The sequence below is a fragment of the Lolium rigidum genome, chromosome 3 (assembly GCF_022539505.1).
Source record: "Lolium rigidum isolate FL_2022 chromosome 3, APGP_CSIRO_Lrig_0.1, whole genome shotgun sequence".
Taxonomy (NCBI): domain Eukaryota; kingdom Viridiplantae; phylum Streptophyta; class Magnoliopsida; order Poales; family Poaceae; genus Lolium; species Lolium rigidum.
In genome coordinates, this window is record NC_061510.1 from 387,377,564 (window position 1) to 387,404,361 (window position 26,798).

At 49.5% G+C, this 26,798-nt stretch overlaps 2 protein-coding genes across 2 annotated transcripts; both read left to right on the forward strand.

Annotated features, from left to right (window-relative positions):
- Positions 1–1,730: 1,730 nt before the first annotated feature.
- LOC124697604 (pentatricopeptide repeat-containing protein At5g14080-like) lies at positions 1,731–26,238 on the forward strand. Its single transcript, XM_047230170.1, has 3 exons — positions 1,731–3,285; positions 3,372–3,766; positions 26,182–26,238. Exons 1-2 carry the CDS (start codon positions 1,731–1,733, stop codon positions 3,677–3,679), a joined length of 1,863 nt encoding a protein of 620 aa, XP_047086126.1. The 3' UTR covers positions 3,680–3,766; positions 26,182–26,238.
- Positions 7,153–26,237, forward strand: LOC124697605 (pentatricopeptide repeat-containing protein At5g14080-like). Its single transcript, XM_047230171.1, has 5 exons — positions 7,153–7,205; positions 7,587–7,798; positions 24,064–25,386; positions 25,474–25,868; positions 26,182–26,237. Exons 1-4 carry the CDS (start codon positions 7,153–7,155, stop codon positions 25,779–25,781), a joined length of 1,896 nt encoding a protein of 631 aa, XP_047086127.1. The 3' UTR covers positions 25,782–25,868; positions 26,182–26,237.
- Positions 26,239–26,798: the final 560 nt, after the last annotated feature.

Genomic DNA, 26,798 nt, shown 5'->3' on the forward strand with positions numbered 1-26,798 from the left:
GAGACCCGCAAGAGGTTGGCCCCGCTCGGCGGATCTCACACCATCTTCTCGCTGGAGCGGTCCTCCCAACGGAGCAGGGGACAGCGCCCAGTTCCTCTTCCACCTCGCAGAGCAGCCCAAGGAGGAGAGGAGAGCGGCGAGCTCCTTCATTGCCAGCAGCCGCGTCAATGGCGGCCACACCGGCTGACTCGGCGCCTCTCATAACCGTCCTGCCTCGAGAGGGAGAGGAGGGAGCTGATGACTTTCTCCACGCCGCCGCTTGGGATGGAGAGGAGGTGCCAAATTCCTCCATGCCTGTAGGCATGTCGGGGGGAGAGAAAATTTCCCCGCTCCAAGGGCTGCCTTGGTATATGCGATTAGGGGAGAAAGAAAGTTTGTTGTGCTCCTCGCGTTCTCTCTTGACTCTTCGGTTAAAGCGGCAGGACTAAAAAAGTGTACGTGGCAAATAGCGATTGGGTGGAAAGGAACGTGAACAGTGAACAGTGACCAAAGTAATCTCCTTTCAGCAGATGGGGTCAGCTTTTATATATAGTATATATTAGGGCATGAGCAATGGAGGCAGCTGTCCAACTAGGCTTGGATAAAACTTTTGACATATGCATGCCATGTTATGGTCCCATTAATATGTCTTTCTCTCAAAAGCTGATTTGGTTTTTCTCTTTCTCTCTCACATTTTTCACTTTATGGTCGAAGAGGTTGCCTCACGATGAAGAGGCTACCTCCTCATCCGAACCTACTTTGGACCACCCGAACCTAGATAAAGGTGTGAGGCAACACCCCTAGGGCTATGCATTGGGCATGCCCTTAGAGTGCTTCTTAGGGCAAGGCGTTTTTCACCAGGGAATAGATGCTTCTGTTTTATAAAATGAGTTTTAAACATATTTTAAAATGTTAAAAAAATGGCAAAAAATGTCACATTACATCTCAATGTTCTATATGTTCAAAAATTTGTTTCACAGAAAAATAATATTATTTGTATCATGCGTAAAAAATAAAATCCGGTGCTAAATATCTTTTTTACATAGGACAAAAAACAATGTGGGTTTCCCACTAAATTGGCCGTGCACACCTAAAATATCGACATGTATGCGCAAAATTTTTGTTTGATTTTTAAAAATATTTTAAAATGCTTTTTCGAGTGGCAGGAGCATATGTATCTGAGATCAGAAGTGTATTTCGGCTTATTCAAAAAAAAGTATATTTCTTAGTTGTGCAATAGATAGGGACAGATATTTGGTGCATATGGACACCATTGATCTCGTCTTTTAAATAAATCAAAAATCATATTTTTGAGTTTTAAAAAATTCTGAAAAAAAATCTGCATATAGCCAATAATGTATCCCACAAACATGTAAAATATTAATTTCAAATACTTTATATTTTAAACTACACAAAAAAGATAAAAGTGCAGCTCTGAGTAGTTATTTTCGAATCTCCAAAACATTTCATATTTTGTTATTTTTGTGTAGCAAAAAGTAAAAATAATTTTGGGTTGAGACTTTCCATGATTGCGAGATGTATCACTGATAATCTAGAGAATTATTTTTCATATTTTTTAATAATTAATAAAAAAATTAAAAATTACGAGAACACTGGAGCTCGGAAGGTCAAAAGCACTTTTCGAATAGAGAGTTGCTGTTTTGTGCAGTTTCCTCTCTGCCTTCAGACGATTACTGTGGGTCAGTGAGCCAGCCAGCCGTCGTTCCCGCCATCCCGCCGTCGCTGAAACCATGGCCCCGCCGCCGTCAGCCCCGCGCCTCCTCCTCGCCCGCCTCGCCCGCCTCGCCGCCACGCGCGGCATCTCTGGCCGTGCCCGCCCGCCGCCCTCCGCCCACGCCGCCGCCGCGCCCACCTCCACTCCAGAGGCCTTCCACGCGCACCTCGCGTCGCTCGCCGCGCCCTCCCGCGCCAGCCACCCGGCCACGCTCCCCTCCCTCCTGGCCGCGCTCTCCCGCGCCCGCGCCGCGCGGCTGCCGCTTCTCCCCGCCACCCGCGCGCTCGCGGCCTCCGCTCTCCTCCGCCACGGCCGCCTCCCCGACGCGCTCGCGCACTTCGGCCTCCTCCCGGGCTCCGCCCCGCTCCCCGCGCCGCTCTGCAACTCCCTGCTCGCCGCGCTCGCCTCGACCGGGTCACTCGCCGCCGCGCGCAAGGTGTTCGACAGAATGCTGGTTACCGCCACCGAGCTGGACACAGTCGGCTTCGGGGTGTTCGTCAAGAACGTGGGCAGGAGGGACGGGCTGGACGAGGTCCTGCGGCTGGTGGACACGGTGCACTATCAGGGGGACTCGATCATCAACAGGTCTCTTGTCGCAGCGATGGTCGTCGACGGTTTGTGTCGGGAGGGGAGGATAGAGGATGCTTGGCGGGCTTTAGAGGATATGAGGTTACGTGGATGGAAGCCCGATTTTGTCGCGTACAGGATCGTGTCTGAGGGGTTCAGGATAGCGGAAAGAGCAGAGGAGGAAGGGAGGATTTTGAAGCAGAAGAGGAAGCTCGGCGTCGCGCCAAGGAAGGTGGACTACAGAGAGCTTTTGCTCGCGTTGGTGTCCAACAGGCAGATCTCTGAGGCGAAGGAGATGGCGGAGGCCATTGTATCAGGCGATTTCCCCATTGATGACGATGTGTTGAATGTCTTGGTCTGTTCGGTGTCTGAGGTTGATGCTGATGCTGCCATTATGTTCTGCAAGTTCATGATAGGGCAGGGAAGATTGCCAAGTACCGAGGTGATAGTACAGCTTTGCGAGAGCCTTTGCAGGAATAAGAAGGGTGATGAGATGTGGGAAATGTTTAAGGTGCTTTTGGATAGGGGGTGTTGGACGAGCGAGAAGGACTACCATCTGGTGGTGTCATTCTTGGGCAAGGCAGGAAAGGTGAGAGAGGCGTATGATGTGATCAAGGAGATAAAAAGAAAGAGGCTGGATCCTGGCATTTCGTCATACAATTCTCTCATGGTAACACTCTGTAGAAATGACCTCCTTAGACCAGCTAAGAAGTTGTGGGATGAGATGTTCACCAGTGGGTGTAGTCCAAATCTGCAGACCTACAATATACTTATAACAAAATTTGCAGAGATTGGTGAAACTGGAGAAGTCCAACAGCTGTTCGATCACATGCTCCAGAAAGGAGTGGCCCCTGATGGCGCAACATACACTTCAGTCATTACTATGCTGTGCCAAGAAAACAAATATGAACAGGCTGAGGAAATCTTTAACAAGTCTGTAGTGCAGGATCCTAAACTAGCTAGTTCAGTGTTAACTGTACTTATCCTTGCACTCTGTAAACAAGGTATTTCTTTCCCCGTATTAGTTTCTCTTGCTCTTGTAGTTATTCAAGTAGCTCCTTGTTAATAGTTGTCCTCCAAATATTTTCAGGTAGCTTTAAAGCAGCATTGAGTGTAATGTTCAGTGTTCCATCCAATATTGAGACCTCGAATTCACATGTCATTTTGTTGAAGTTCCTAACAGATGCCGGGGAAATAGAAATGGCCCTTGAACACATAAAATGGATTAAGCGCTGCTGCAGCTCTACGTTTCAGGGCATAATGAACGAACTAATGGCTTCTCTTTCGACTTCTGCTAGTCTTCAACCTGTCACAAAGTTGGTTCGTTATTTACATTCTCAGGGGCTTGTTGACGAAGTTGGCCCATGGATGAAGATGATAGAGAATGTTTATGCTTGAATAACAATTTCAATGGTTACCATATCATGACATCGTATGAGTTATCCATTTTGCTAATCAGGCCAGAAGTGTCTGGGATCATTGGAGGTTAGGCTTCTGTGCATTACTTCTGAAAGAAAAAGTGGTACTCCTTGTGATACATTTACCAAAACATTGCTGAGATCTTTTACAAAGATCTGAGATCGTTGGTGATCTAGTCCGATCACTGTATAAACCTTAAGGCGTCTTTTCTGTAGATCGTTGGCATCCATGTTCTTATGATTATGTGAACTCCTTCATTTTGTTCCATTTTTCGCTTAGAAGTATCAGTATGGCAACTAATCTAATTTTCGGTTCTGCACCACATACTACGGAGAAACGATTAATCTCGGCTTTTTTTATTCGGGTTGCAGGTTTTGTGCTGCTACTCTATGTATATGCTCCTATTCCAACAGAAACCTAGAAACCTGGTGTTATGCTTGGCTGATATGATGTGGCCATGGCTCGGGATGACATTCAGCGAGTGTAATGAATTTACCTTTATCCAGTGAGAACTCATAATAATGATACCGCCGCTATAGGCATAACAGTGACAGGGATGGCAGGTCAGAATGAGTTATATGGCGCTGTAGTGGATTCTCATGCTGACCAGGTCCATTGTGTTATAGAAAGTGAAGGCAATTCTTGTTCATCTCATCTCCTGATCTAGAGGATAAATGAAGTTCTTTGAGGGATGCAGCACTGATCACTGCAATATTTGTCTGGGTGACATTTTCAAGCTTGCGTCCTACATACATTGTATCTAAGGTCCCTGCTGCGGATTCAGCTTGATTTACGTCATGAAGACAAGGGCTTATGCTGCACTCCATTTCAGAATTGTGCGTCAAGTTTCTTTGGTTGGGCGAGATATTCTCTGATCTGATTATGTGTGTTTTTCAATATTTTAGATGGCTCGGTAGTTTGTCCATAAATACTCATAGGTGTGGTTCATGATACCACCCCATCTGTTGTATTCTGGCCCTGATTTTTTTTTGATACTTCTCATGTATCTTTATAGACACAGAATGATAAGAAAGCAGGGTCAATAATTGTAATTCCTACTTACCTTGTACCCTTCTTGCATTACAAATGGCAAAAATTACAGAGAACATCAGAAAAAGGACAGTCATGAGATTATTAAGATGAAGCGTACGGAGTATGAACAAAAACACAGTGCATTTGAGGTGCAGCATATCCCTTGTTTGTACAGGTGCAATTTCCATCAGTTTCAGATGAACACAGTGTTGTCTGACATATACTGGACACAAGATCTGTAAAGTGGCAGTGTATCTATCTATCTAAAATCTAGTCAGAACGAAAACAGCAAATCGCCATGTATTGTGTATCTTCAACGCAGTGGTGATATCAGGTAGAGACTAAGCTCTTCAGACGTCAGGAAGAAGTGACAGAGACAACGAGGTAACTGCTGAAATTTTCACTCTCGAGGAGTTCTGCAAACTCCACCAGAGATTCAGTCAAGGATTCGGAGGAGGCGTTGAGCTCGGTGCCTGCGCTTGAGCGTGAATCTCACGCTCGAGGAACTCTGCAAACGATTCCATAGATTCATCGTCGGAGGTGGCGTCAGCCTTGGCACCTGATGAGGTAGAAGTGTCTGTAGCATCAGATGAGCTAGGAACCTGGGGTTGAGCATCCATGTCCTCCATGTCCATCTCAAGCTCGAGGCGGTTTACAAAGGATCCCATGGAGGAGGAGTCCGAGGCGGCAGCGTCGGCCTTGGCACCTGATGAGGTAGAAGTGTCTGCGGCATCAGATGAGCTAGGAACCTGGGGTTGAGCATCCATGTCCTCCATGTACATCTCAAGCTCGAGGCGGTCTACAAAAGATCCCATGGAAGAGTCGTCGGAGGCGGCGGCGGCCTTGGCACCTGATGAGGTTGAAGTGTCTGCGGCATCAGAAGAGGTCGGAAACTGCGCTTGAGCATCCATGTCCTCCATCACTGGAATCTCAAGCTCGAGGCGGTCTACAAAGGATCTCATGGAAGAGTCGTCGGAGGCGGCGGCCTTGGCACCTGATGACGTAGAAGTGTCTGCAGCATCAGAAGAGCTCGAAACCTGCGCTTGAGCACCCATGTCCTCCATCTTCACCGTGTCGGAGGAGGTGGTGGCGTTGGTACCTGATGAGCTCGTGCCATCACCGGAGGAGCTGGTCTCGGAGGAGTCTTCGCCGGACTGCGACGGTCCGCCTTGACTGGAAGAACCTGAAGAGCCTGTGATATCAACCATGGCATCCTCATCGTCGTCGTCGACGGCGACTGCAGCGCCGTTGGCGGGAGGGGCCTGGGGATGCTCGCGGTCAGAGTCGCCGTTGGCGGCGAAGCTGCTGGCGGGAGAGGCTTGATTGGGCGGCTCGTCAGCAGAATCTGCATTGCTCGAGCCGTAGGACAGTGGAGGTCCGTGGCAATTCGCGGCAGCGGCGGCATTGCCCCGCCGGAGATTCCGGAGACTCTTGCCGTCGGAGCCGGCGATGCTTGAGCCGTTCACGGACGGTGCTCCATTCTCTTCGAAGGATTCGTCGTTGTTCGAGCTGGAGGACGGGATTGGCCCGTTGCCGCCATTGGCCCCGACATCGGAAGCTTCGCCTTGATCGCCTTCGCCGGAAGGTTCTTCTCCCGATCCGTGGTCGATCTCCATAGAATCCCCACCGTGCTCGCTCGAGTCCTGCTCCATCGGATCATCGCTCACAGTGCGGTGATCGGTCGAACCACCGCCATGGCTGCCGTCTCCTGTTGACGCGTAGTCTTCGCTGGAGCCATGGTCCGCTGGACCGCCTCCGTGCTCCCCGGCACCGGTGAGGTCGTCGTCGCTCGAGCCTTGCTCCATCTGATCACCGCCCGTGCTCAGCAGGGTCGCAGCTCGAGCCCTTCTTCGTCGGCGGAGCCTCCTCCCGATACGCGCGGCTCCCAGAATTGCGTTCAGGATCGATTTCGAAATTTTCTTGATTTCTTGCTGCGGGCTTTCTTGGTTTCTTGCAGGTTCCTGGGGACTTTGGTGGGAGGCGATGAAACAGACGAAGAGGAAGAGGAAAACAGACGGGGAAGTTTCAGGAGTTTCAAACGGCCAAACGGGAACGTATGGCTTTACGATTCGTGCGCTGGATGAATCCACGAGAGTGGTTTGGGGGCAGCGCTAGATGGTCCACCTTGTCAGTCAAAGAGGGGCTGCTGCTGTACGGCTAGCAGCAACATTTAACTAGACGCGCACGATTAGAGTCGCACAAACATCCACCGGACTTTTCTTTCCCTCTCGACTCTCTTCCCCAGCCAGCCGCCTCACTCCTGTACAACGACTTTTCCCCACCCAAACCATGGACTCTGTTCCCCAACCCAACACTAAAAACGACCCAGGCACGAGGAGATCCCCCACTTTCGCCGCCACCGCGTCGTCTCGCCGGAGCCAGGGATCCGTGCCAGGCGCTCCGTCGACCTCCGGGACCAGATGGCCGCCAAATTCCTGCCGCAGCGACATCCACGGAATCCCCGCGCCCGACGGTGAGCCACCCCTCCTCTCCAACTCCATCCTTCCCGGAGACCGCAGCAAATCGCCACTTTTTTCTACTGCTCTGCTTTTCGATCCTGGGAGCCAGCCCGCCTTTCTTCGCCATCCTGGGAAATCCCGCAGTAAAGTAGCATCACGATGATTTTTTTCTTCTTATTACTGCACTCCGAGTCTTCAATCCTGTGTACTAGATTCTTTACTGCCTCTACATCTGCTGCAACCGAATGGTTCACAATCTCCCCTACCTATACAGCCCCTAACAATCATCATGTACCAACTGCTTCTATGCCTGTATATATTCAGATTCAGGTCACAAATCACCAAGCTTTTCACGCTACTGCAATTAGTACAAGCTTTTCACCCTGTATCTGCAGGATGCTCCTGCTGCTCCCAGCGTCCGTGTCGCACAACTGCCCCTGCTTTCTTCGACTGTCGCAGATAGGCCGCGACCAGGACGAGATGGCGGCCAAGTTCTCGCCACCACCGGATGCAGCGACCTTCCCCGCGCCCAACGGCCCTGCCCGGAGGGCGCCGCACATCGCCATCTTTTTTACTGCTCTGCTTTCGATCCTGGGAGCCTGCACGCGTTTCTACATTCATTTCCACCGCACTAACATGCTAGCCACTCAACTCCTTAATAAAAATGGTTCAGAATGTCCCCTACTGTATAAAGCTTGTGACAATCAGCCCAAGCAACTACAGCTACGCTTGTTCCGATTTGACCTCACAAATCACCAAGCTTTTCACGCTAGCTACAGCTATGCTTTTTTCAGAATGTCCTGGCTAATTTGGTTACCACCTGAGCTATGTTTTTTTTTCAGAATGTCCTGGCTAATTTGGTTACCACCTGAGCTATGTTTTTTTTTCAGAATGTCCTGGCTAATTTGGTTCTACCACCTGTTGTTGCAGTTTACTACTAGCAACTTCCTGCTCAGTTTTCCTCTACTTGACTTGATCATTACATGCTCTCTCAAGTCTATTGCCTACTGTCTTGCTTTTATCTATAATACATCAAAATCGTTGCTAGGTTGAACCCATATCAGTTGGTAGCATAATATTTTGTTTATTTGCTCAGAGACTAGTAATGGGTTGGTCTTTATTTAGTTGACGGTCATTTCGACTCCATTTGCTTGACTATATGGCTCTGTTTAGTATGCTACTAGCTAGACGTCGTCTATTTGGACTTTCTTCTGAATATTATTGTTTTCTTTTGCTGACCATGTTCTGCTCTTTTTTTGAGGATAACGAGGGGGGCTAAGCGGCAGCGGTGACCTCCTTCTTCGGCTCCATGTGCTTAGGTAATTTTTCTGGTTCCAATCAACCCGATGACGTTACTGTGTTTAGATCCAGCTATATATGGTGGCTGTTTAATTACTACTTGGTCATGTCACTAATAACTTCTGCTGTAATCAGTTCTTTGCTTCATGTTTCAGGTTAATAAGGACTTAAATCAAATCACAGCCTGTTCATGTCAGTTACTTTGATGTAAGGATCAGATTTACATGTCCATGTCCATGTTAATTTCTAGCATTTGTATGCATGCGATTCCTATTCTTGCAAAGATTGGTTAGAACTATATATCATCCATCTTGCTAGCTTTGAACTCGCTTTGCACTTGGGATAAATTCCTTCCCTCTACTGATTTCTTATGTTTTTCACAATGCAAGTCCTACAAGGCTGGGAGGACAGAAGGCTTCTGTCTGATGCAGGACCGGAGGGTGGAAGAACAACAAGGGAAAGCTCAACTCCTCTTTTTTGTGAAACCAGATTTTGAATGGCTGGGTTGTAATTCTTGTGGACTTTTATTTGTCACTCCAAATCTGGAATTTTGGGTGCTAGCTTGTAATACTTCATTCTAACGTCTGTTTGGTTATTTGATTGTGCTGCTGCACTTGTTTTGATTGTTTGAATTGTGATTTGATTATCTTGAAAATCAGGTAGCTCATGTCGATTTTTTTTTTTTGTTGAAAACGTTAACTTCTACTTTCTCACCAAATAGGTCAGAATCGATCGGGGTAGTAGGCCGAGCATGAAGTGGCATAAGTTGGACCTCCTCAAGTACGTTCTTGATGCAGCTAGCTAGCTCACGAGAAGAAAGATAAGATGAAGCTAGCTAGCTCGCCTGCGACTAAGATGGTCTCTGAGTCGCGAGTAGATTGTTGCAGTAGCTCGTACTACTACACTAGCTCTTTCGCCAAGATGCATCGAGGTACTAGCTCTCTCCCGCCAAAGCACTAAAAAACTTGTCCTTCATCAGCTGTCTTCACGTGCGAGAACGGAATCGAGTTCCAGCCACCAAAACCAGGTTACACATATGTACATGGAAGCCCCAGCTGATCCTCCAATAATCTTCTACTTTATTGTGTGTAAAGGCTACACAGATGTACATGGGAGCCCACACGACGCGGATAAGCAGCCGATCTTTTCCCATCTTTTTTTAATTAGGTAAGAGCATCTCCACCCGCGGCTTCCAAAACGTTCCCAAAGAGATTTGGGACGCATCTTCTGCATATGAGCTTCAATGAAGGCAAATACAGAGACATTAGACAACTCGGGGGGGGGGGGTATGTTCTGGTGTTCGCCCACCTATTTTTCGGGGATATGTAGAACACATGTTTGGCATTTTAATGCATGATTTTCCCGCCCAACTTTTCATCCTCGCTGAGACATCATTTCCCGTTCCGGCATGATTTTGTTCTTCGGTTGTTTCCAATATGTTTTTGACAAGATCTATAACATGCCCACTCTCCGGGATTTCCCGCCAAATTTTCGTAGGTGTGCCATTTTTCGAAATGCGATTTACGAGCTGCCAAAGCTGAAGCGCCACCAACACCCGGATCTCCCATCATCCGCTCCTCTCCATCCACATGACCGAAGAGGGAGGGAGAGAGAGAGACCACCTTCCAAGACTGCCGCTCGGCATCTGAGATGTTTCCCACGATGCGCAATGCACCACAACGGCAAGTCAAACAAAGCGGATATGAAAGTTCTCCGCCAACCAACCAGCACTTTGGGCTAGGCGGTGTGCGACCCCGTGGGCCAACGTGATTGTCGGAGCGGCGGCTCCGTTGTTTTGCATTGAGGTGTTAGAGTGTAGGCTTTGGTTGCTCTGGCAATTTGGCCATCGACTTGTGTGTGTTGATGTCGGAGCGGCCGCTCCGAATGTTCGCCTCCGCCGTGTTGCGTCTAGGTGTTTAGGTGTTAGCTTTGGTCGCAAGTGACTTGGTCGTCGACTCAAGTGGGGGCGCGACCTTGGGGCCGGTGTGGTGCATTCTGTGTTGTATGGTTTTTGGCCGGTTTTCCTTAGGGCATCTCCAATGGGGGGCGACGCAAATGGACGCTGAGCGACCGTTTGCGTCTGTCGGGCCGAAAAATGCATCTGGTACCACCTCCAGCAGGGCGACGCAAACCTGGCCCAAATATGCGCCTCGGATGCGTCTCTGTGGATGCTGCGCGGACGCGCAAAGTGTCCGCTCGCGTCTGGCGGACGTTTTGCCTGGCCCGCCTGGCAGTGACCCATCGTCGATGCGTCTTCTCAGCGGCGCCAATTCTGGTGCCGAGGCGTCGCTTCGGCAGTCTGCATCCGCGTAAATGGCGATGCCTCGCGTGGCACGCGACCGTTTCCTACCTCTGCACACGAAGTAATGGTGATGCCACGCGTGCCTCCGACCTATATAAAGGGGTTGAGCATCTCATCTCCTCCCCACTAAACCCTAGCCACCGCACAACCTCCACCGTAGCGCCGCTGCCGCTCAGCCTCCACCAGAGCAAGCATGAGCAGCGCCGGCCGCGGCCAGGCTGCCGCGCCTCCACCTCCCACTCCACCTCCCCCTACCTTGAGCTCCGACGAGTAGTTCAACGATGACGACATCACCGACGACCTCCTCGACCCGATTAGGGACGCCGAGGCCTTGGCTCTCGCGGAGGAGGAAGCAGAGGAGGAGCGGGCGGCCCATGCGGCTTTCGACGCTGAGATGGAACAGCGCAGGGTGGCGGCCGCCGCAGCCGCAGAGGACGACGACTCCGACATCTCATGGTCTTCCGATGACCCCTATGAGCCTACCCCGGAGGAGAAAGCGGCAGAGCAGAGGGCGTTAGTCGAGTCCTTCGAGACGCTCAAGGATGACGCCGCCAACGCGAGGCTGCGCGGCAGTGCCTGCTAGAGGACGCGGCGGTGCACAGAGCCCTAGCGGCCGCACGGGAGGCGGCGGAGAAGCAGACGAGGGAGCGACAAACGACGAGGCCGGCCCATCAGGCAGCAAGTAGTCTAGGCTTCTAGAACTACATTGTATAGTTTGAATGTACTACTTTCTATGCTTTCTAAATATGTTGCAAATCTAAAAATGGATCGCCCCGCTGGGAGCACACCCAGACGCAAACGGACGCGCGGAAAAAATATGTCCACGGGGCGACGGAAACGGACGCTCGCGACCACTTTTAGGCATCCGATATGCGTCGCCCAGCCCTTATAATTTGTCCAAAAGAGACTTAATCAATCAAAGGCATCGCCTAGGTTTTAAAAGTGATGCACCATGCAATACCGTGACGAATATGCACCACGTGGCATGCATACACGTGAGTGTTATTCCTTTAGAAATTAAATGTGCATGTAAAAATTTAACTGATTATCATTACATTTAGGATACTAAAGTTAACATTCATATTGAAAAATATAGAACATAAGAATGAACTCTCATCTGGCATACGCACCCGGGAGTCGAATTGAATTTCCGCTCTCATATACACTACATACAATAAAACTATGCATAAATGTTAACCCCAGGCATCCACGTGAGATGCTTGGCTAGCATGCATCAACATTCAGTGAGGAGAAAACGGCCATGCAAACATAACAAAACAATTATATTTAGTTATATTTATTAGACCACACTATATTTATTTGAACAAAGAAATATACCTCTTGTTTTTTTTTTGCGGTGAAAGAAACTGATATTAACTTGGCAATATTACAGAAAGGTCCACAAAGACAAAAAATACAACCAAGCCCTTCTGCAAGTCGACCACGCCGGCACCACGAAGCCGTCGGTGGCGCGCCTTCGCAGCTGCTTTTCTTGTCGCCTTGGAACGGAAGCAGACCCCCAGCGAACGGGAAGTCGCCGAGCGCCGGTCCCAGAGGACGTACCCCGGAAGCCGCCGTCGTCAACGAGCCAAGAAACACCATCTTCTTCCTCATCTTCATATGCCGGATCCGTCGCCCCAAATCCGGCCAGGGGAGAGCGCGCCCCGGCAGCTCCAGGGAGCTGCGGACATGGGGAGAGCGGCCGCTCCACGTCGGAGCTCCAGAGAACGCCGCCGTCGAAGGGGCTGAGCGCCGCCACCAAACACCACACCGGCCACGCCACCGCTTCCAAAGCGCCGCCGACAGAGGTCCTAACAAACCCTACACTATATACACACAGAGATCCGGCGTTCCCCCACCCTCCCGCTGCCGGAGCAGCTGGCGGAGGAGGAGGAACCACCGGATCTACGGCGGCGAGGTGGGTTGGCTGGGGAGGTTTCAGAAAATCGCCATGTCCTCTAGACGAAGGAGAGGGAACGGTCCAAGGTCTGTCTACTACGGTCAAGAAGCTAAAATTGATCGACCTTGAAATATACCTCGCGTTAATAATCTGAAACTAATCCCGCAATCATTTACCTAGTTATTTAGTGTGCAGCCACAACAAAAGGAAAAATTATGTGAAAACAACATGATGAGTAAACATGATTTCTCCGCGCCACCAACGGACACGATGTTCTAGCTGTCAGCGATCGCTTTTCAGGTGTAGTATTAGACACAATACCGCGAGAAAGTGAAACCCCTCAAGTTTTCCTGCCACCGCCTCGACGTTGGTCCACTCGAAGCAGGAGCACATCTCGCATGTTGACGACGACATATACATCGATGAATGACACCATGATGAGTCTGCGAGCCGGAGTATAGTTCTTATTAGCGTTTATGACATAGTGTCCTGTTTTGGTTCATCTTTTAAGACACTTTCATGCAGCGAGCCCATCATCTTTTAAGACACACTCGGGCGCAGCAGATGAGATGCACATAGCGTACAACTGATACCTATCGTATGCCCATGTATGTAGTATTAATAGAGCATGCAATTAATTATGTAGTACCGGTGAACATACACCGAAGGCAAAACAGGCCACCAACAAGGCCCACATACGATGAAGGCGCCAGCGCCGCCGAGCTCAGCCGCCTCCACCACGAGGAAACGCCTCATTCGTGGTCTGCCGGCCCACCGTGTGAGGAGCCCTCGGTCCATTGTCTTAGTTCTCCACCGTCAGATAGGTATTGCTCGCGCCTCCATCCTCAGGAGGAGGGCTAGGAACTAGGGTTTGGGAGTCCCCCACGCGGAGCGCCAAGACAGAACGAAGAAGTTATCATCGGAGATGCCCCTTCAATTGTTGTGCACCCTTGTAAGCGGCAAGGAACCCGACGAAGATGGGACCCGTGAGGTTTTGATGAGGCCATTGAAGGTGGAACTCCTTCTTGTGGCCGACAACATCCTTGGTAGGTAAAATACCGTTTGGAGGCCATCAACGTGGGTCGAGATGAATGCAAGAAATACTAAGAGATATGATGAATGCAAAAAATACTAAGAGATATGATAACCCATATAAGTTTATCATAGATATAACCATGTATATATATGCGCAAGAATTTAACTGATTATCATTACAAAACAATAATATTTAGTTATATTTATAGACCGCTCTATATTTGTTTGCATCAAATGGTAGAGAGCAGAGAAATATACCTCTCGTTAATAATCTAAAACCAATCCCTCAATCATTCTCAGGAACGAGCGTCTGACGTAGTGATGAAAACTGCAGAGGGACGTAGAGTCTGTAGTCCGTCCGTTTTGGATCTGATGGCAGCAGGTTGAAGGAAAAAACTCACGTCTAAAATTCACTTTTACTCTCCATGGCCGTTCACCGAAGCTTGCCGGCACGCCCAGCTTTGAGCCATGCCAACGCCGCTCTCGACTAGTGCTTAACATCTCCATCCGCGACCCTTAAAGCAGCATTTAAAGAGATTTAGGCGCGTCGGACAAAATTTCATTCCCAACCACGCGGCCTAAAAGCCTTTTCCATCCGGCGCGGTCCAATACGGTGTCCGGCGTGCCCGGAGTGTCCCCTGAGGAGCGGGGATGGGCTCGGGGCACGCCAGACACAACGAAATGCGAGAGATAAGAAGCGGGCCCGACGCGTCAGCGACTCACGAACAAAGTATCGCAACTTTGCCCTAATGGCGACGGAGGGGCAGGCGAGACGTCTCGTTGGCGCCGCGCTGCCTCCACGCGTCGCCGACGTTCGCACGCCACCGCGCGTTCCCGCGCTTTCTTTCCGCGGCTTCTAACCTCTTCACGCGCTATCTTCCCGCCTCTTCTAGCGACACCGACATCTATAAAAGACCTCCCCGCTCAATGGTAGCCACCACAATCGCCGGCAGCCCTTTCTCCGCCTCAAGCACAACCCTCGTCGTATAAACACCACCTGCGTAATAACGAACCGCCCCGGTGCCGGCCAGTTCCCTCCACTACAGTCTCCAGCACCGCAGTTCGACATCGACCCGGAAGCTGCGGAGAGCGAAGCGTGGGAAGAGGTGGCGCTGGCGGACACCATCGCCGGTGTTCGACGCCGCCACGACGGAAGAGGCGCGGCGGCGCCGAGTGGAGGAGATGGGCAAGCGGTGGAGTGCAAATGGAGAAGGACGAGGACAAGGACGAGGACGAGACAGAGGAGGAGGACGACGACGAGGCGGAGGCGGTGGAGGAGGGAGGACAGCGACGACGACTTCGACTGGTCCGACGATGACAAGCCGCACGCGAACGAGGCGACGAATCAACAACAAGCACTTGTCGAGTCTTTCGAGTCGCAGAAGAAGCTGCAGAACGACGGCCATGCCAGCAAAGACGAGCAGATTCGCCGCGCCATCGAACTCTCCCTGAGCAGCACTGAATTTTTTTTGGCAAAACACTGAAATTTTTGATAAAATAGATATTTTTTTAGCAAAAATTACAAGAATTTGGCAAAATGAATACCCAATGAATACCCTAGCATATAATCCTAGCGCCGCCATGGCAAGCTTCCGTGAACGGCCATGGAGAGCGAAAGTGAATCTTAGACGTGAGTTTTTCCCTGAGCAGCAGCGCCGTGTTTTTAGGTGATTCAACCTGCTGCCATCGGATCCAAAACGGACGGACTACAGACTCTACGTCCCTCTGCAGTTTTCATCACTACGTCAGACGATCTCGTTCCCATTCTCAGCACACTTAAAAATAAGCACACCATGTAGCGAGTTATTTTGTGTGCAGCTGCCTGCAAATAAAAAGAGAGATGTTGCAATGTGAAATCAATTCGCATGGTGAATAAACATAGTTTTTTCGTGCCACCAGTGGAGAGTCGGCAAAACATACATTGATGGCACAACAGTTCACCAACTAGGCCTACGGAACAACATGCATCATTGGGTTGGGCCGAATAAGCTAGCCCAAATAAACTACCCAAACTGACTGGACATAAGTTGTAGCATTGCATTGGAATGTTTAGTCCCACCTTGCTACTTTGGAGAGGTGGAGACTAACTTATAAGGAGTGCTCTTCATTGTCTACTAGTTGGTAGTAGCACTAGATGAAGCATGGCTTAATAGCGCGTGCGCTCGCGTGAATATTCGTGACTTAAGACTTTGGACGCTTGGCGACGGTGCTAGCCTACCACAAACTATCTTTTTCTATACAACTTTTTTTTTTGCACGGTAACAAAATGCATTGCTACAATTGCCTGTACTGTGACTTGACATCCAGTGAAGTCTTCAGGGCATAATGAACGAACTAATGACTTCTCTTTCGACTTCTGCTAGTCTTCAACCTGTCACAAAGTATTATGTGTGAACGCGAGTATTAAATTCTAAACTGTGAAATTTGATAGAATGAATAACTTTCATTTTCATGTGAAATCTAGCTGAACATAAACATTGGAAATATTATCATTTAGAATAAAAAGCGTTTGGCTCCTATTCCAACAGAAACCTAGAAACCTGGTGTTATGCTTGGCTAGGCCTAAGCTGGCACATTGAGAACAAATTATTTCTAACATATTTGTCCTAATCAACTTCTGCCATAAATTTTCTGAAATTTCTAGTTTCCACAAACATGAGCATATTCATAAGTTCAAACAGCGAGAGCATATAAATAAGTGGACATGTCTTAATAAAAGTATCATTACCCATCAAAGGCCAAAAATATTGATAAATATTGGTACGTTTCATCTGGGATAAATTAGTTTTGGTTTCCTCTACTGAAAAAGGTTGCCCTAACATGTCTCTATCATTGTCATCTAATAGACAAGGAACTAAATCATCAAAACTAATATTAACATTATTGTCACCTGGATGAAATAAGTTTTTATAAAAGGATGTAGCATCCTAGCCATGAAATAATCACTACAAATCCCATTCCAGAAGATCTTTTTTCTTTAGCCCGCTGAAACCATTTCATCTCTTCCTCTTTATAGATTTTATGCAATAGATTATAGATCATAATATTGCTTCATTAAATATAACTATCTACAGATAAACCAACCACTTCACTAATTTTATCTTCTATTTCTTATGTAGCAAAAAAAAATTGAAATTCCAACCTTAACTGTTTTCCTAATACCTGTGGCTATATTGTGGCACTTAGTTAAGAAATCTTTACCAAAATAAACTATGTTCCATACTTTACAAACCACAAAGTCTAAATCCTCCCTTAAGAACCAGCATAAATCAAATTAAAAAGGCTTCTGTGTTTTAACTAAATCCAGACCCAAATCAAGAACTATATCGGATTTATTAGATATTACTCTATGCAAAGTTTTAATATTTGATAAAGGAAATAAATTTTCAAAACTCATGGACATCAAAAATTCTATCCAATCTGCACAAAGTCGGATCTTTCTTGTTATTAGACCAAGTAAAAATCCTAACATCACTCTCTTCTTCTTTTAAATACCAATTCTCAATAATGGCATTGAATATATGATCCCATTTAGGCAACCTCCTTTTTTATTACAATCACTAGATTTTCTAATTATATTGAAATCGCCACCAACAACAAAAGGGAAAACATTACTACAAAAAACATGAACAAGTTCAATCAGGAAGTCTTGCTTATCCCTAACATGAGCAGCACCGTAAACATTAACAATATTAACCAAAGCATACTTTTCAATATCTTTAACTAGGATTCTCATATGAAACTTCTGTTGACTGCCAAAACCCACCGGCGGGCAGCGGCCTTGTCAACACTGTAGAGCCGGGGGGAGCCTAGAGCTGCGGCTGGCTGAGACCCCTCCGAGCGACGGCCCGCAATGCTCTTACGGTCACACGCGGCGTTGCGAAGTGCAAGGGCGTGCCACCCGACCTATACCCGGTCGGGAAGGTGATGAGGTTGCCTCGCTTAGTTTCTGCGCGGGCATACATGTAAACATTAAATACGAGCCTCGATCGGCTCTCAGGTTATCCCGTGAATCGGCTCAAAGAGCCGATCCACCCATGATCCGTGCGGGGTGCACGAATACTTGGTGGTCCTGCTTGATCAAGATGAAGCTAATGAGATCTACAACGATTTAGGGTTTTCACCGCATAACCGGATCATCCTACTCCAGGTTGGGCCTTGCGGCCACGCCCGGTGCTCGTAAGCCGATCCTAAACAAGGCCAAAAAACCAACATGAAGTTGATCCTAGGAACATCCCGTTTAGGACTTGCGAACGCCACCCTACGTGCCACTGGATCCTCCCCCCCATTGTAAGGCCAAACTATTGCAGATATTAAACTAACCCTTGTAGAACAAGGAGCAATCGTAACGGATCAGATCTACTAAATAATGATCAAGCGGGGTGCCGCCCCCACACCTGAGATAGGCGTGAGGACGGCTAGATATGCAAGGGTTGCACTACGTAAGCATGCTTAAACGAAGAACAATGCTAACCCTAACACATCTAATGATAACTACGTTGCTCGCCATCAAAAACGCTTCGATACGAGCAGCGCATGAACAACGTGGGGCTTGTGCTGCCTAGATCGCAAGATGCGATCTAGGCGACATGTCGCTACCTGATAGAAACCCTCGAGATGAAGGAGTTGGCGATGCGCCGAGATTGGTTTGTTTTTGGGGTTGAACGTGAGTTGTTGTTTATTCCATAAACCCTAGGTACATATTTATAGTCCAGCGGACTTTCTAATGTGGGCGTGCACTAAACCGTGCACGAGATAAAATCTAACTTCTAAACCGATATACAATCTATTATATTAAGATACACGGGCTAACTAGCCCAAATTCTCCGTGCGAGGCCGCTTCATAGTTCTTCCATATGTAATCTCCCAAGCCCATCTTGATCGCGGCCCACCTCCCGTTTTAGCCAAAATCTGGTGATAACACATGCCCCCTGGTTTTGGTAATGATAATTTCAAAACCACTCGTTTTTTCCTCGGAGGGGTCGTGTCACGGCGAGAGCGGAACTGTCGCAGCACGCCTCATCATGACGACTTGCCTTCCCAACTTCTCTCGCACGATTTGACGGTTTTGGCACCATGTCCTCGAGAACTGCTCGGAAATTAAAAACCCCCACCTCCTTTTATTTAGCCGCAACGAACAGTTCTCTTCTTTACCCCTTCCACGGTAGCGCTCCAAAAACCCTCCCCTGCAACCATGTCCTCTTCCCCTTCCTCTTCTTCTTCGTCGGATCCTTCCCACGTGTCTTCTCCCATCCGAGAGTCGACGCCCTCGTGGGGTACACAAGCGGCGTACGACATCCTTGCCCCGACAAAGTGGGACAAAGAGGACCATGACTCCTCCGTCTGGTCCGAGGATGACAAATCCCAAACCGACGGGGAGAGCGACCTCCGCTTCCTTGCTGACGAGGAAGTAGTGGAGGAGAGCGAAGACGACCGCCTCTCTTGGGCGGACTTCACCACCTCCGAGGAGGTGAAGGAGGAGGGAGAGGAGGAGGAGGATGAAGACAGCTCCTCCGACGAGCCGCCGGCCAAACGCCGCCACCTGCGGCCCGGGAACTTCGGCGACGTCGACGGTGACGACGACGCCGACGAAGAGGACGAAGACGACGAGGGTCCTATCGGCGGCCGCCGGAGCGGCGACGACGAGCCGGCGGGGAGCAGCACCGGCGGTGGCGGCGACGGCGGCGACGACGACGACGAGGGCGGCAGCGGCCCCTAGATAGGGTCTTAGCATAGGGCTAGCGATAGCGAGACGGGGCAATGTATCCCCCTGGTCTTCCCTTTTGAGAGCAATCAGCTCTTCTATGTAAGAAATCGGCTTATTAATGAAGAAATTCCCCAACTCGATTTTGCCGATTCTCTTTATGATAATTTAGCCGATTGTCTTTCCTTCTGATTCTGCCGATTGCCAAACTGGACAATGCCCAACAAGCCGATGGTATCGCACCGGTCTCCCACACCAAATTTCAAGATAGATCCACCCAGACCCAAACTCCTTGCCACGCAAGGCCAAGCCTTTACTCGCGCAAATCCGCAGATCTCTCAAGATGGCATGTTGAACCTAATGGCAGAACTCCTGAAATAATGTCAGGTCTTCTTTTCATTTATCCTCTCCGAATTCTGCTCGTTTAGCTCCGGCAGCTTCCTTCTACAATAATCACTGTCTTTTGAACGAGCCGTCACAAAGAGTGGGCCCACTTCGACAGAGTTGGTTAAACTTCGAGGGCGAGCTGCCCCCCGAGCCTCAGCCAAAGCGAGGATAAAGGACAGATCATCACCATTGAGATTTCGGGGCGGGCTCAACCTCGTCCAAGAGAGCTATCCCGCAGGGCCACCAGCCGATCACCTCCCTTCCGTTGAGGGTCCATACAGCCGATCCATCAGGCTATGATAGTTTTGCACCATAAGCACCATTCTCCAGGTAACTTGTGGTGCAGAGTTCAGCCGATCCCAACGAAATCGGCTCCCCGGAGCAGAGACCTTCACGGCGAGCTGCCCCCCGGGCCTTCAAGGTGAGAATAGCAGCGAGCTGATCACGTCAATCATCCTTGATTTCCAACTCGCAACGCCGTATCAACCGATTCAGAACAAATCGGCTCTTCAGAGTGAGGGAATTTCAGGGCGAGCCGCCCTCCCCCGAGCTTCTTTAGTTCAAACCTTGCGCCTTGCTGATCAGATCAGCTCATCATCTTCGGCAGGCTGAAGTAACTTCCGGTGAGAACGTCTTCGTATTTCTGACCTTAAGTCGATATCTGTGCATCGGCTATTCCCGAAAATTTTCGAATTTTTTGGCCGACCTGTGTATCGGCCCCCATACTCCAATATCCACCATTAAAGGATGAGACTCTTCTACTGCATACCCTCGTGTTTCATCCACTTGGCGCCCCCGAGCCGATTCGTCGAGAGATTCGATGACATCGGCTCCGATGGACCGTGAATGTGTTGAACCCGGGCGGTATGGATGGTGAGGATATTCGCGGCCGATTATCGGAATCGGCCTCCACGCTGTTTGCTCGGTGAAGGTTTTGTACTTGCTCCTTCATAGACCCTTGGGACCGATCACAAGGATCGGCCTCGGCAACTTGCACATCGCTTGGCTTCAACTACATGGTCGGGCCGGTGGATAAAACTAGCTTAACCCTTCCCTTTGTCACATCGATGCGCTCGCGATCGTCCAATTTGATGCCTGAGAGGGGTTCTTGGCTCGCTTGCTTCCCATGCGTTCATGCCGGCCGTTGAGACTTCGGCCGAGTCGTCGGCTTGGACGACCTCTACCTCATCACCATCCCACTTGTATTATGCATTGGTGCATCGTGGAGGGAATGCAGCGGTTGGCGTGGATCCAATCTCTTCCTAGCAAAACGAGCATAGCTGCTCGTGCTATCAACGATAAAGAACGCCGTGGGGATGGTTTTTCTTCCTACGGTCGGATCCACATTCAGAACTCCTTGTGCTTCGGACGCTTGGCCGTTGAAGTCGCTCAACGTTACGTTGGTCTTGATTAGATCCGAACTCGAGCGTCCCAGCCGACGTAGCATAGAGTACGGCATGATGTTAATCGCCGCTCCGGTGTCCACCAGCATCCTGTTTACAGGCCTCCCATCAATATACCCTCGTAAGTACAGGGCCTTCAGATGCCTGTAACTCCTGTCTCGTGGCTTCTCAAAGATAACCGGCCGTGGGCCGCAGTCAAGTTGTGCCACGGAGGTCTCGTCTAATCCTGGGGCATTGAACTCCGAAGGGAGGATAAACACCATATTTGTGCCAGCCGATGTTTCATCATCGGCTTTTCTCTGTTCGGGGCGCCACTCTTTTCTTTGTGGCTGACCTTCCTCGTCCGGGGTTCGCAGAATTTTGGCGGCCGGATCAGGCCGTGCCTTCCTTAGCGTGCGCGAGTATAATCTTTCGGTTTCTTCCAACCCTCGCGGACGCTGGCCTCTTTGCTTCGGGAACGGCTGAGCCCATCGGGGCCCCATCCGGGCTGATGATATTTGCACTCTTCGCCACTCGTCCTCCAGCTCCTCGAGATCTTCCATCCGAGGGGACTCGGCCTGCTTGTTCCGATGCGGGAAAGGCCCTAGCCGGCTGAACACGGACACGTTAGCGGCACCCTTCTTCCTTTGTTTGCATTACGGGCAGTCCTCGATTGTTGGCAATCGGCTCATCCTTGAGTCCCAGCAATGTTTGAAGAACGGGCAGTCCCAGTGCCTATCCATGTCACTCAGCCCCCTTGGCTTCCCCTCGGCGCGACGATCGTACCCGCTGTTGCTTCTACCATGTTGGCGGTACCCTCCGACCTCGGCATCAGACCGGAAATTCCTCTCACCGTCGGCGTCGTAGCGCCGACGTCGGTCGTGGTGTTGTTCGTATTTGTTGAGAGGGTGCTTGGAGTGTGGGCGTTGATACCGCATGTTCCCTATTCCCCCTCTTGCCAGGTACCGCCTGTCCTCACTTCGGGGTTGGTCGCGCGGATCGGCTCCCTTTTCATCCTTGCCACGGGAGTGGCTGCTTTCTGTTTCCTCTTTGTCATGGTGGCTTGCAGATCCTGCCACATTGACACCAAAGGAAAACTTTGGCCGATCTATGGGGTGGCTGAGATCCACCGTGTCGACACCGGGACCCGGACGTGGGTTTCTACCAAGCCCGATACCGTGCGGCCGAGTCTTCTCAGCGGAGCCGATGAGTTCGGTTCCAAGGGTTGCCTTGATCCCGTCATGTTCCCTTCTGAGCTCCTTGGGCAGATCCCCATGCTTCAGAGACTTGGTGCGCTCCTCCAACGGGGTGGAGAGATCTCTCTCATCAAGTGCGCCTTCGGGCGTGGAGCCCCTCCCCCTGACGCCATGGGAGTGGGTTCGGTGGGAGGAGCCGAAGAGTGCGGCTTCGAGGATGGCTTTGATCTCGTCGCATGTGACTGGCGTGCCGTCCGCCATCTCGGATGCAGATGGCGATGTGGTTGATGTAGACGATGGTCCCACCGGGCGTGCCGAGAATGTGTTGATCGCCAAAACCCACCGGCGGGCAGCGGCCTTGTCAACACCGTAGAGCCGGGGGAGCCTAGAGCTGCGGCTGGCCGAGACCCCTCCGAGCGACGGCCCGCAATGCTCTTCGGTCACACGCGGCGTTGCGAAGTGCAAGGGCGTGCCACCTGACCTATACCCGGTCGGGGAAGGTGATGAGGTTGCCTCGCTTAGTTTCTGCGGGGCATACATGTAAACGTTAAATACGAGCCTCGATCGGCTCTCGGGTTATCTCGTGAATCGGCTCAAAGAGCCGATCCACCCATGATCCGTGCGGGGTGCACGAATACTTGGTGGTCCTGCTTGATCAAGATGAAGCTAATGAGATCTACAACGATTTAGGGTTTTCACCGCATAACCGGATCATCCTACTCCAGGTTGGGCCTTGCGGCCACGCCCGGTGCTCGTAAGCCGATCCTAAACACGGCCAAAAACCAACATGAAGTTGCTCCTAGGAACATCCCGTTTAGGACTTGCGCACGCCACCCTACGTGCCACCGGATCCTCCCCCCATTGTAAGGCCAAACTATTGCGGATATTAAACTAACCCTTGTAGAACAAGGAGCAATCGTAACGGATCGGATCTACTAAATAATGATCAAGCGGGTGCCGCCCCCACACCTGAGATAGGCGTGAGGACGGCTAGATATGCAAGGGTTGCACTACGTAAGCATGCTTAAACGAAGAACAATGCTAACCCTAACACATCTAATGATAACTACGTTGCTCGCCATCAAAAGCGCTTCAGTACGAGCAGCGCATGAACAACGTGGGGCTTGTGCTGCCTAGATCGCAAGATGCGATCTAGGCAGCATGTCGCGTACCTGATAGAAACCCTCGAGATGAAGGAGTTGGCGATGCGCCGAGATTGGTTTGTTTTTGGGGTTGAACGTGAGTTGTTGTTTATTCCATAAACCCTAGGTACATATTTATAGTCCAGGCGGACTTTCTAATGTGGGCGTGCACTAAACCGTGCACGAGATAAAATCTAACTTCTAAACCGATATACAATCTATTATATTAAGATACACGGGCTAACTAGCCCAAATTCTCCGTGCGAGGCCGCTTCATAGTTCTTCCATATGTAATCTCCCAAGCCCATCTTGATCGTGGCCCACCTCCTGATTTAGCCAAAATCTGGTGATAACAACTTCCCTATTTCAGAATCAATTATTCATAAAAATCATTATGTACACCTAATAGTATACCACCAAACATACAAATTGAATTAGCTATTACCCATGAAAAACTATGTCTACCACTTAAACTATTAAGCAAGTCCATACTAGCATCTCTCAACTTAGTTTTCTGTAAGCCAGTAAGGTGTCCTCCGCTCTCCGACGCCACCCGCGCGCTCGCGGCCTCCGCTCTCCTCCGCCACGGCCGCCTCCCCGACGCGCTCGCGCACTTCGGCCTCCTCCCGGGCTCCGCCCCGCTCCCCGCGGCGCTCTGCAACTCCCTGCTCGCCGCGCTAGCGTCCACCGGGTCACTCGCCGCCGCGCGCAAGGTGTTCGACAGAATGCTGGTTACCGCCACTGAGCTGGACACTGTCGGCTTCGGGGTGTTCGTCAAGAACGTGGGCAGGAGGGACGGGTTGGACGAGGTCCTGCGGCTGGTGGACGCGGTGCACCATCAGGGGGACTCGATCATCAACAGGTCTCTTGTCGCAGCGATGGTCGTCGATGGTTTGTGTCGGGAGGGGAGGATAGAGGATGCTTGGCGGGCTTTGGAGGATATGAGGTTACGCGGATGGAAGCCCGATTTTGTAGCGTACAGGATCGTGTCTGAGGGGTTTAGGATAGCGGAAAGGGCAGACGAGGAAGGGAGGATCTTGAAGCAGAAGAGGAAGCTCGGTGTTGCCCCAAGGAAGGTGGACTACAGAGAGCTTTTGCTTGCGTTGGTGTCCAACAGGCAGATCTCTGAGGCGAAGGAGATGGCGGAGGCCATTGTATCAGGCGATTTCCCCATTGATGACGATGTGTTGAATGTCCTCGTCTGTTCGGTGTCTGAGATTGATGCTGATGCTGCCATTATGTTCTGCAAGTTCATGATAGGGCAGGGGAGATTGCCAAGTACCGAGGTGCTTGTACAGCTTTGCGAGAGCCTTTGCAGGAATAAGAAGGGTGATGAGATGTGGGAAATGTTTAAGGTGCTTTTGGATAGGGGGTGTTGGACGAGTGAGAAGGACTACCATCTGGTGGTGTCATTCTTGGGCAAGGCAGGAAAGGTGAGAGAGGCATATGATGTGATCAAGGAGATAAAAAGAAAGAGGCTAGATCCTGGCATTTCGTCATACAATTCTCTCATGGTAACACTCTGTAGAAATGACCTCCTTAGACCAGCTAAGAAGTTGTGGGATGAGATGTTCACCAGTGGGTGTAGTCCAAATCTGCAGACCTACAATATACTTATAACAAAATTTGCAGAGATTGGTGAAACTGGAGAAGTCCAGCAGCTGTTTGATCACATGCTCCAGAAAGGAGTGGCCCCAGATGGTGCAACATACACTTCAGTCATTACTATGCTGTGCCAAGAAAACAAATATGAACAGGCTGAGGAAATCTTCAACAAGTCTGTAGTGCAGGATCCTAAACTAGCTAGTTCAGTGCTAACTGTACTTATCCTTGCACTCTGTAAACAAGGTATTTCTTTCCCAGTAATTAGTTTCTCTTGCTGTTGTAGTTATTCAAGTATCTCCTTGTTAATAGTTGTCCTCCAAATATTTTCAGGTAGCTTTAAAGCAGCATTGAATGTAATGTTCAGTGTTCCATCCAATATTGAGAGCTCGAATTCACATGTCATTTTGTTGAAGTTCCTAACAGATGCCGAGGAAATAGAAATGGCCCTTGAACACATAAAATGGATTAAGCGCTGCTGCAGCTCTACGTTTAAGGGCATAATGAACGAACTAATGGCTTCTCTTTCGACTTCTGCTAGTCTTCAACCTGTCACAAAGTTGGTTCGCTATTTACATTCTCAGGGGCTTGTTGACGAAGTTGGCCCATGGATGAAGATGATAGAGAATGTTTATGCTTGAATAACAACTTCAACGGTTACCATATCATGACATCATATCAGTTATCCATTTTGCATATCAGGCCAGAAGTGTCTGGGATCATTGGAGGTTAGGCTTCTATGCATTACTTCTGAAAGAAAAAGTGGTATTCCTTGTGATACATTTACCAAAACATTGCTGAGATCTTTTACAAAGATCTGAGATCGTTGGTGATCTACTCCGATCACTGTATAAACCTTAAGGCGTCTTTTCTGTACATCGTTGGCATCCATGTTCTTATGATTATGTGAATTCATTCATTTTGTTACATGTGTTCCATTTTTCGCTTAGAAGTATCAGTATGGCAACTAATCTAATTTTCGGTTGTGCACCATACTACGGAGAAACGATTAATCTCGGCTCCTTTTTCTTCCGGTTGCAGGTTTTGTGCTGCTGCTCTATGTCTATGCTCCTATTCCAACAGAAACCTAGAAACCTGGTGTTTGCTTGGCTGATATGATGTGGCAATGGCTCGGGATGACATTCAGCGAGTGTAATGAATTTACCTTTATCCAATGAGCAACTCATAATAATGATACTGCCGCTGTAGTTGATATAACAGTGGCAGGGATGGCAGGTCAGAATGAGTTCCATGGCGCTGTAGTGGATTGTCATGCTGACCAGGTCCATTGTGTTATAGAAATTGAAGGCAATTCTTGTTCATCTCATCTCCTGATCTAGAGGATAAATGAAGTTCTTTCAGGGATGCAGAACTGACCAGTTCAATATTTGTGTCTGGGTGACATTTTCAAGTTTGTGTCCTACATGGCATCTAAGGTCCCTGCTGTGGATTCAGCTTGATTTACGACATGAAGACAAGGGCTTATGCTGCACTCCATTTCAGAATTGTGCGTCAAGTTTCTTTGGTTGGGCCAGATATTCTCTGATCTGATTATGTGTTTTTCAATATTTTAGATGGATTGGTAGATTGTCCATAAATACTCATAGGTGTGGTTCATGATACCACCCCATCTGTTGTATTCTGGCCCTGCTTTTTTT

What these genes read in the sequence shown, in the direction of transcription:
- LOC124697604 (XM_047230170.1), top strand. Translation starts at nt 1,731, where the DNA reads ATGGCCCCGCCGCCGTCAGCCCCGCGCCTCCTCCTCGCCCGCCTCGCC. An exon ending in CCTTGCACTCTGTAAACAAG is followed by an intron (nt 3,286 to 3,371) that starts GTATTTCTTTCC and finishes AAATATTTTCAG; the next exon opens with GTAGCTTTAAAGCAGCATTG.
- LOC124697605 (XM_047230171.1), top strand. Translation starts at nt 7,153, where the DNA reads ATGGCCGCCAAATTCCTGCCGCAGCGACATCCACGGAATCCCCGCGCC. An exon ending in CGGAATCCCCGCGCCCGACG is followed by an intron (nt 7,206 to 7,586) that starts GTGAGCCACCCC and finishes CTGTATCTGCAG; the next exon opens with GATGCTCCTGCTGCTCCCAG. An exon ending in CCTTGCACTCTGTAAACAAG is followed by an intron (nt 25,387 to 25,473) that starts GTATTTCTTTCC and finishes AAATATTTTCAG; the next exon opens with GTAGCTTTAAAGCAGCATTG.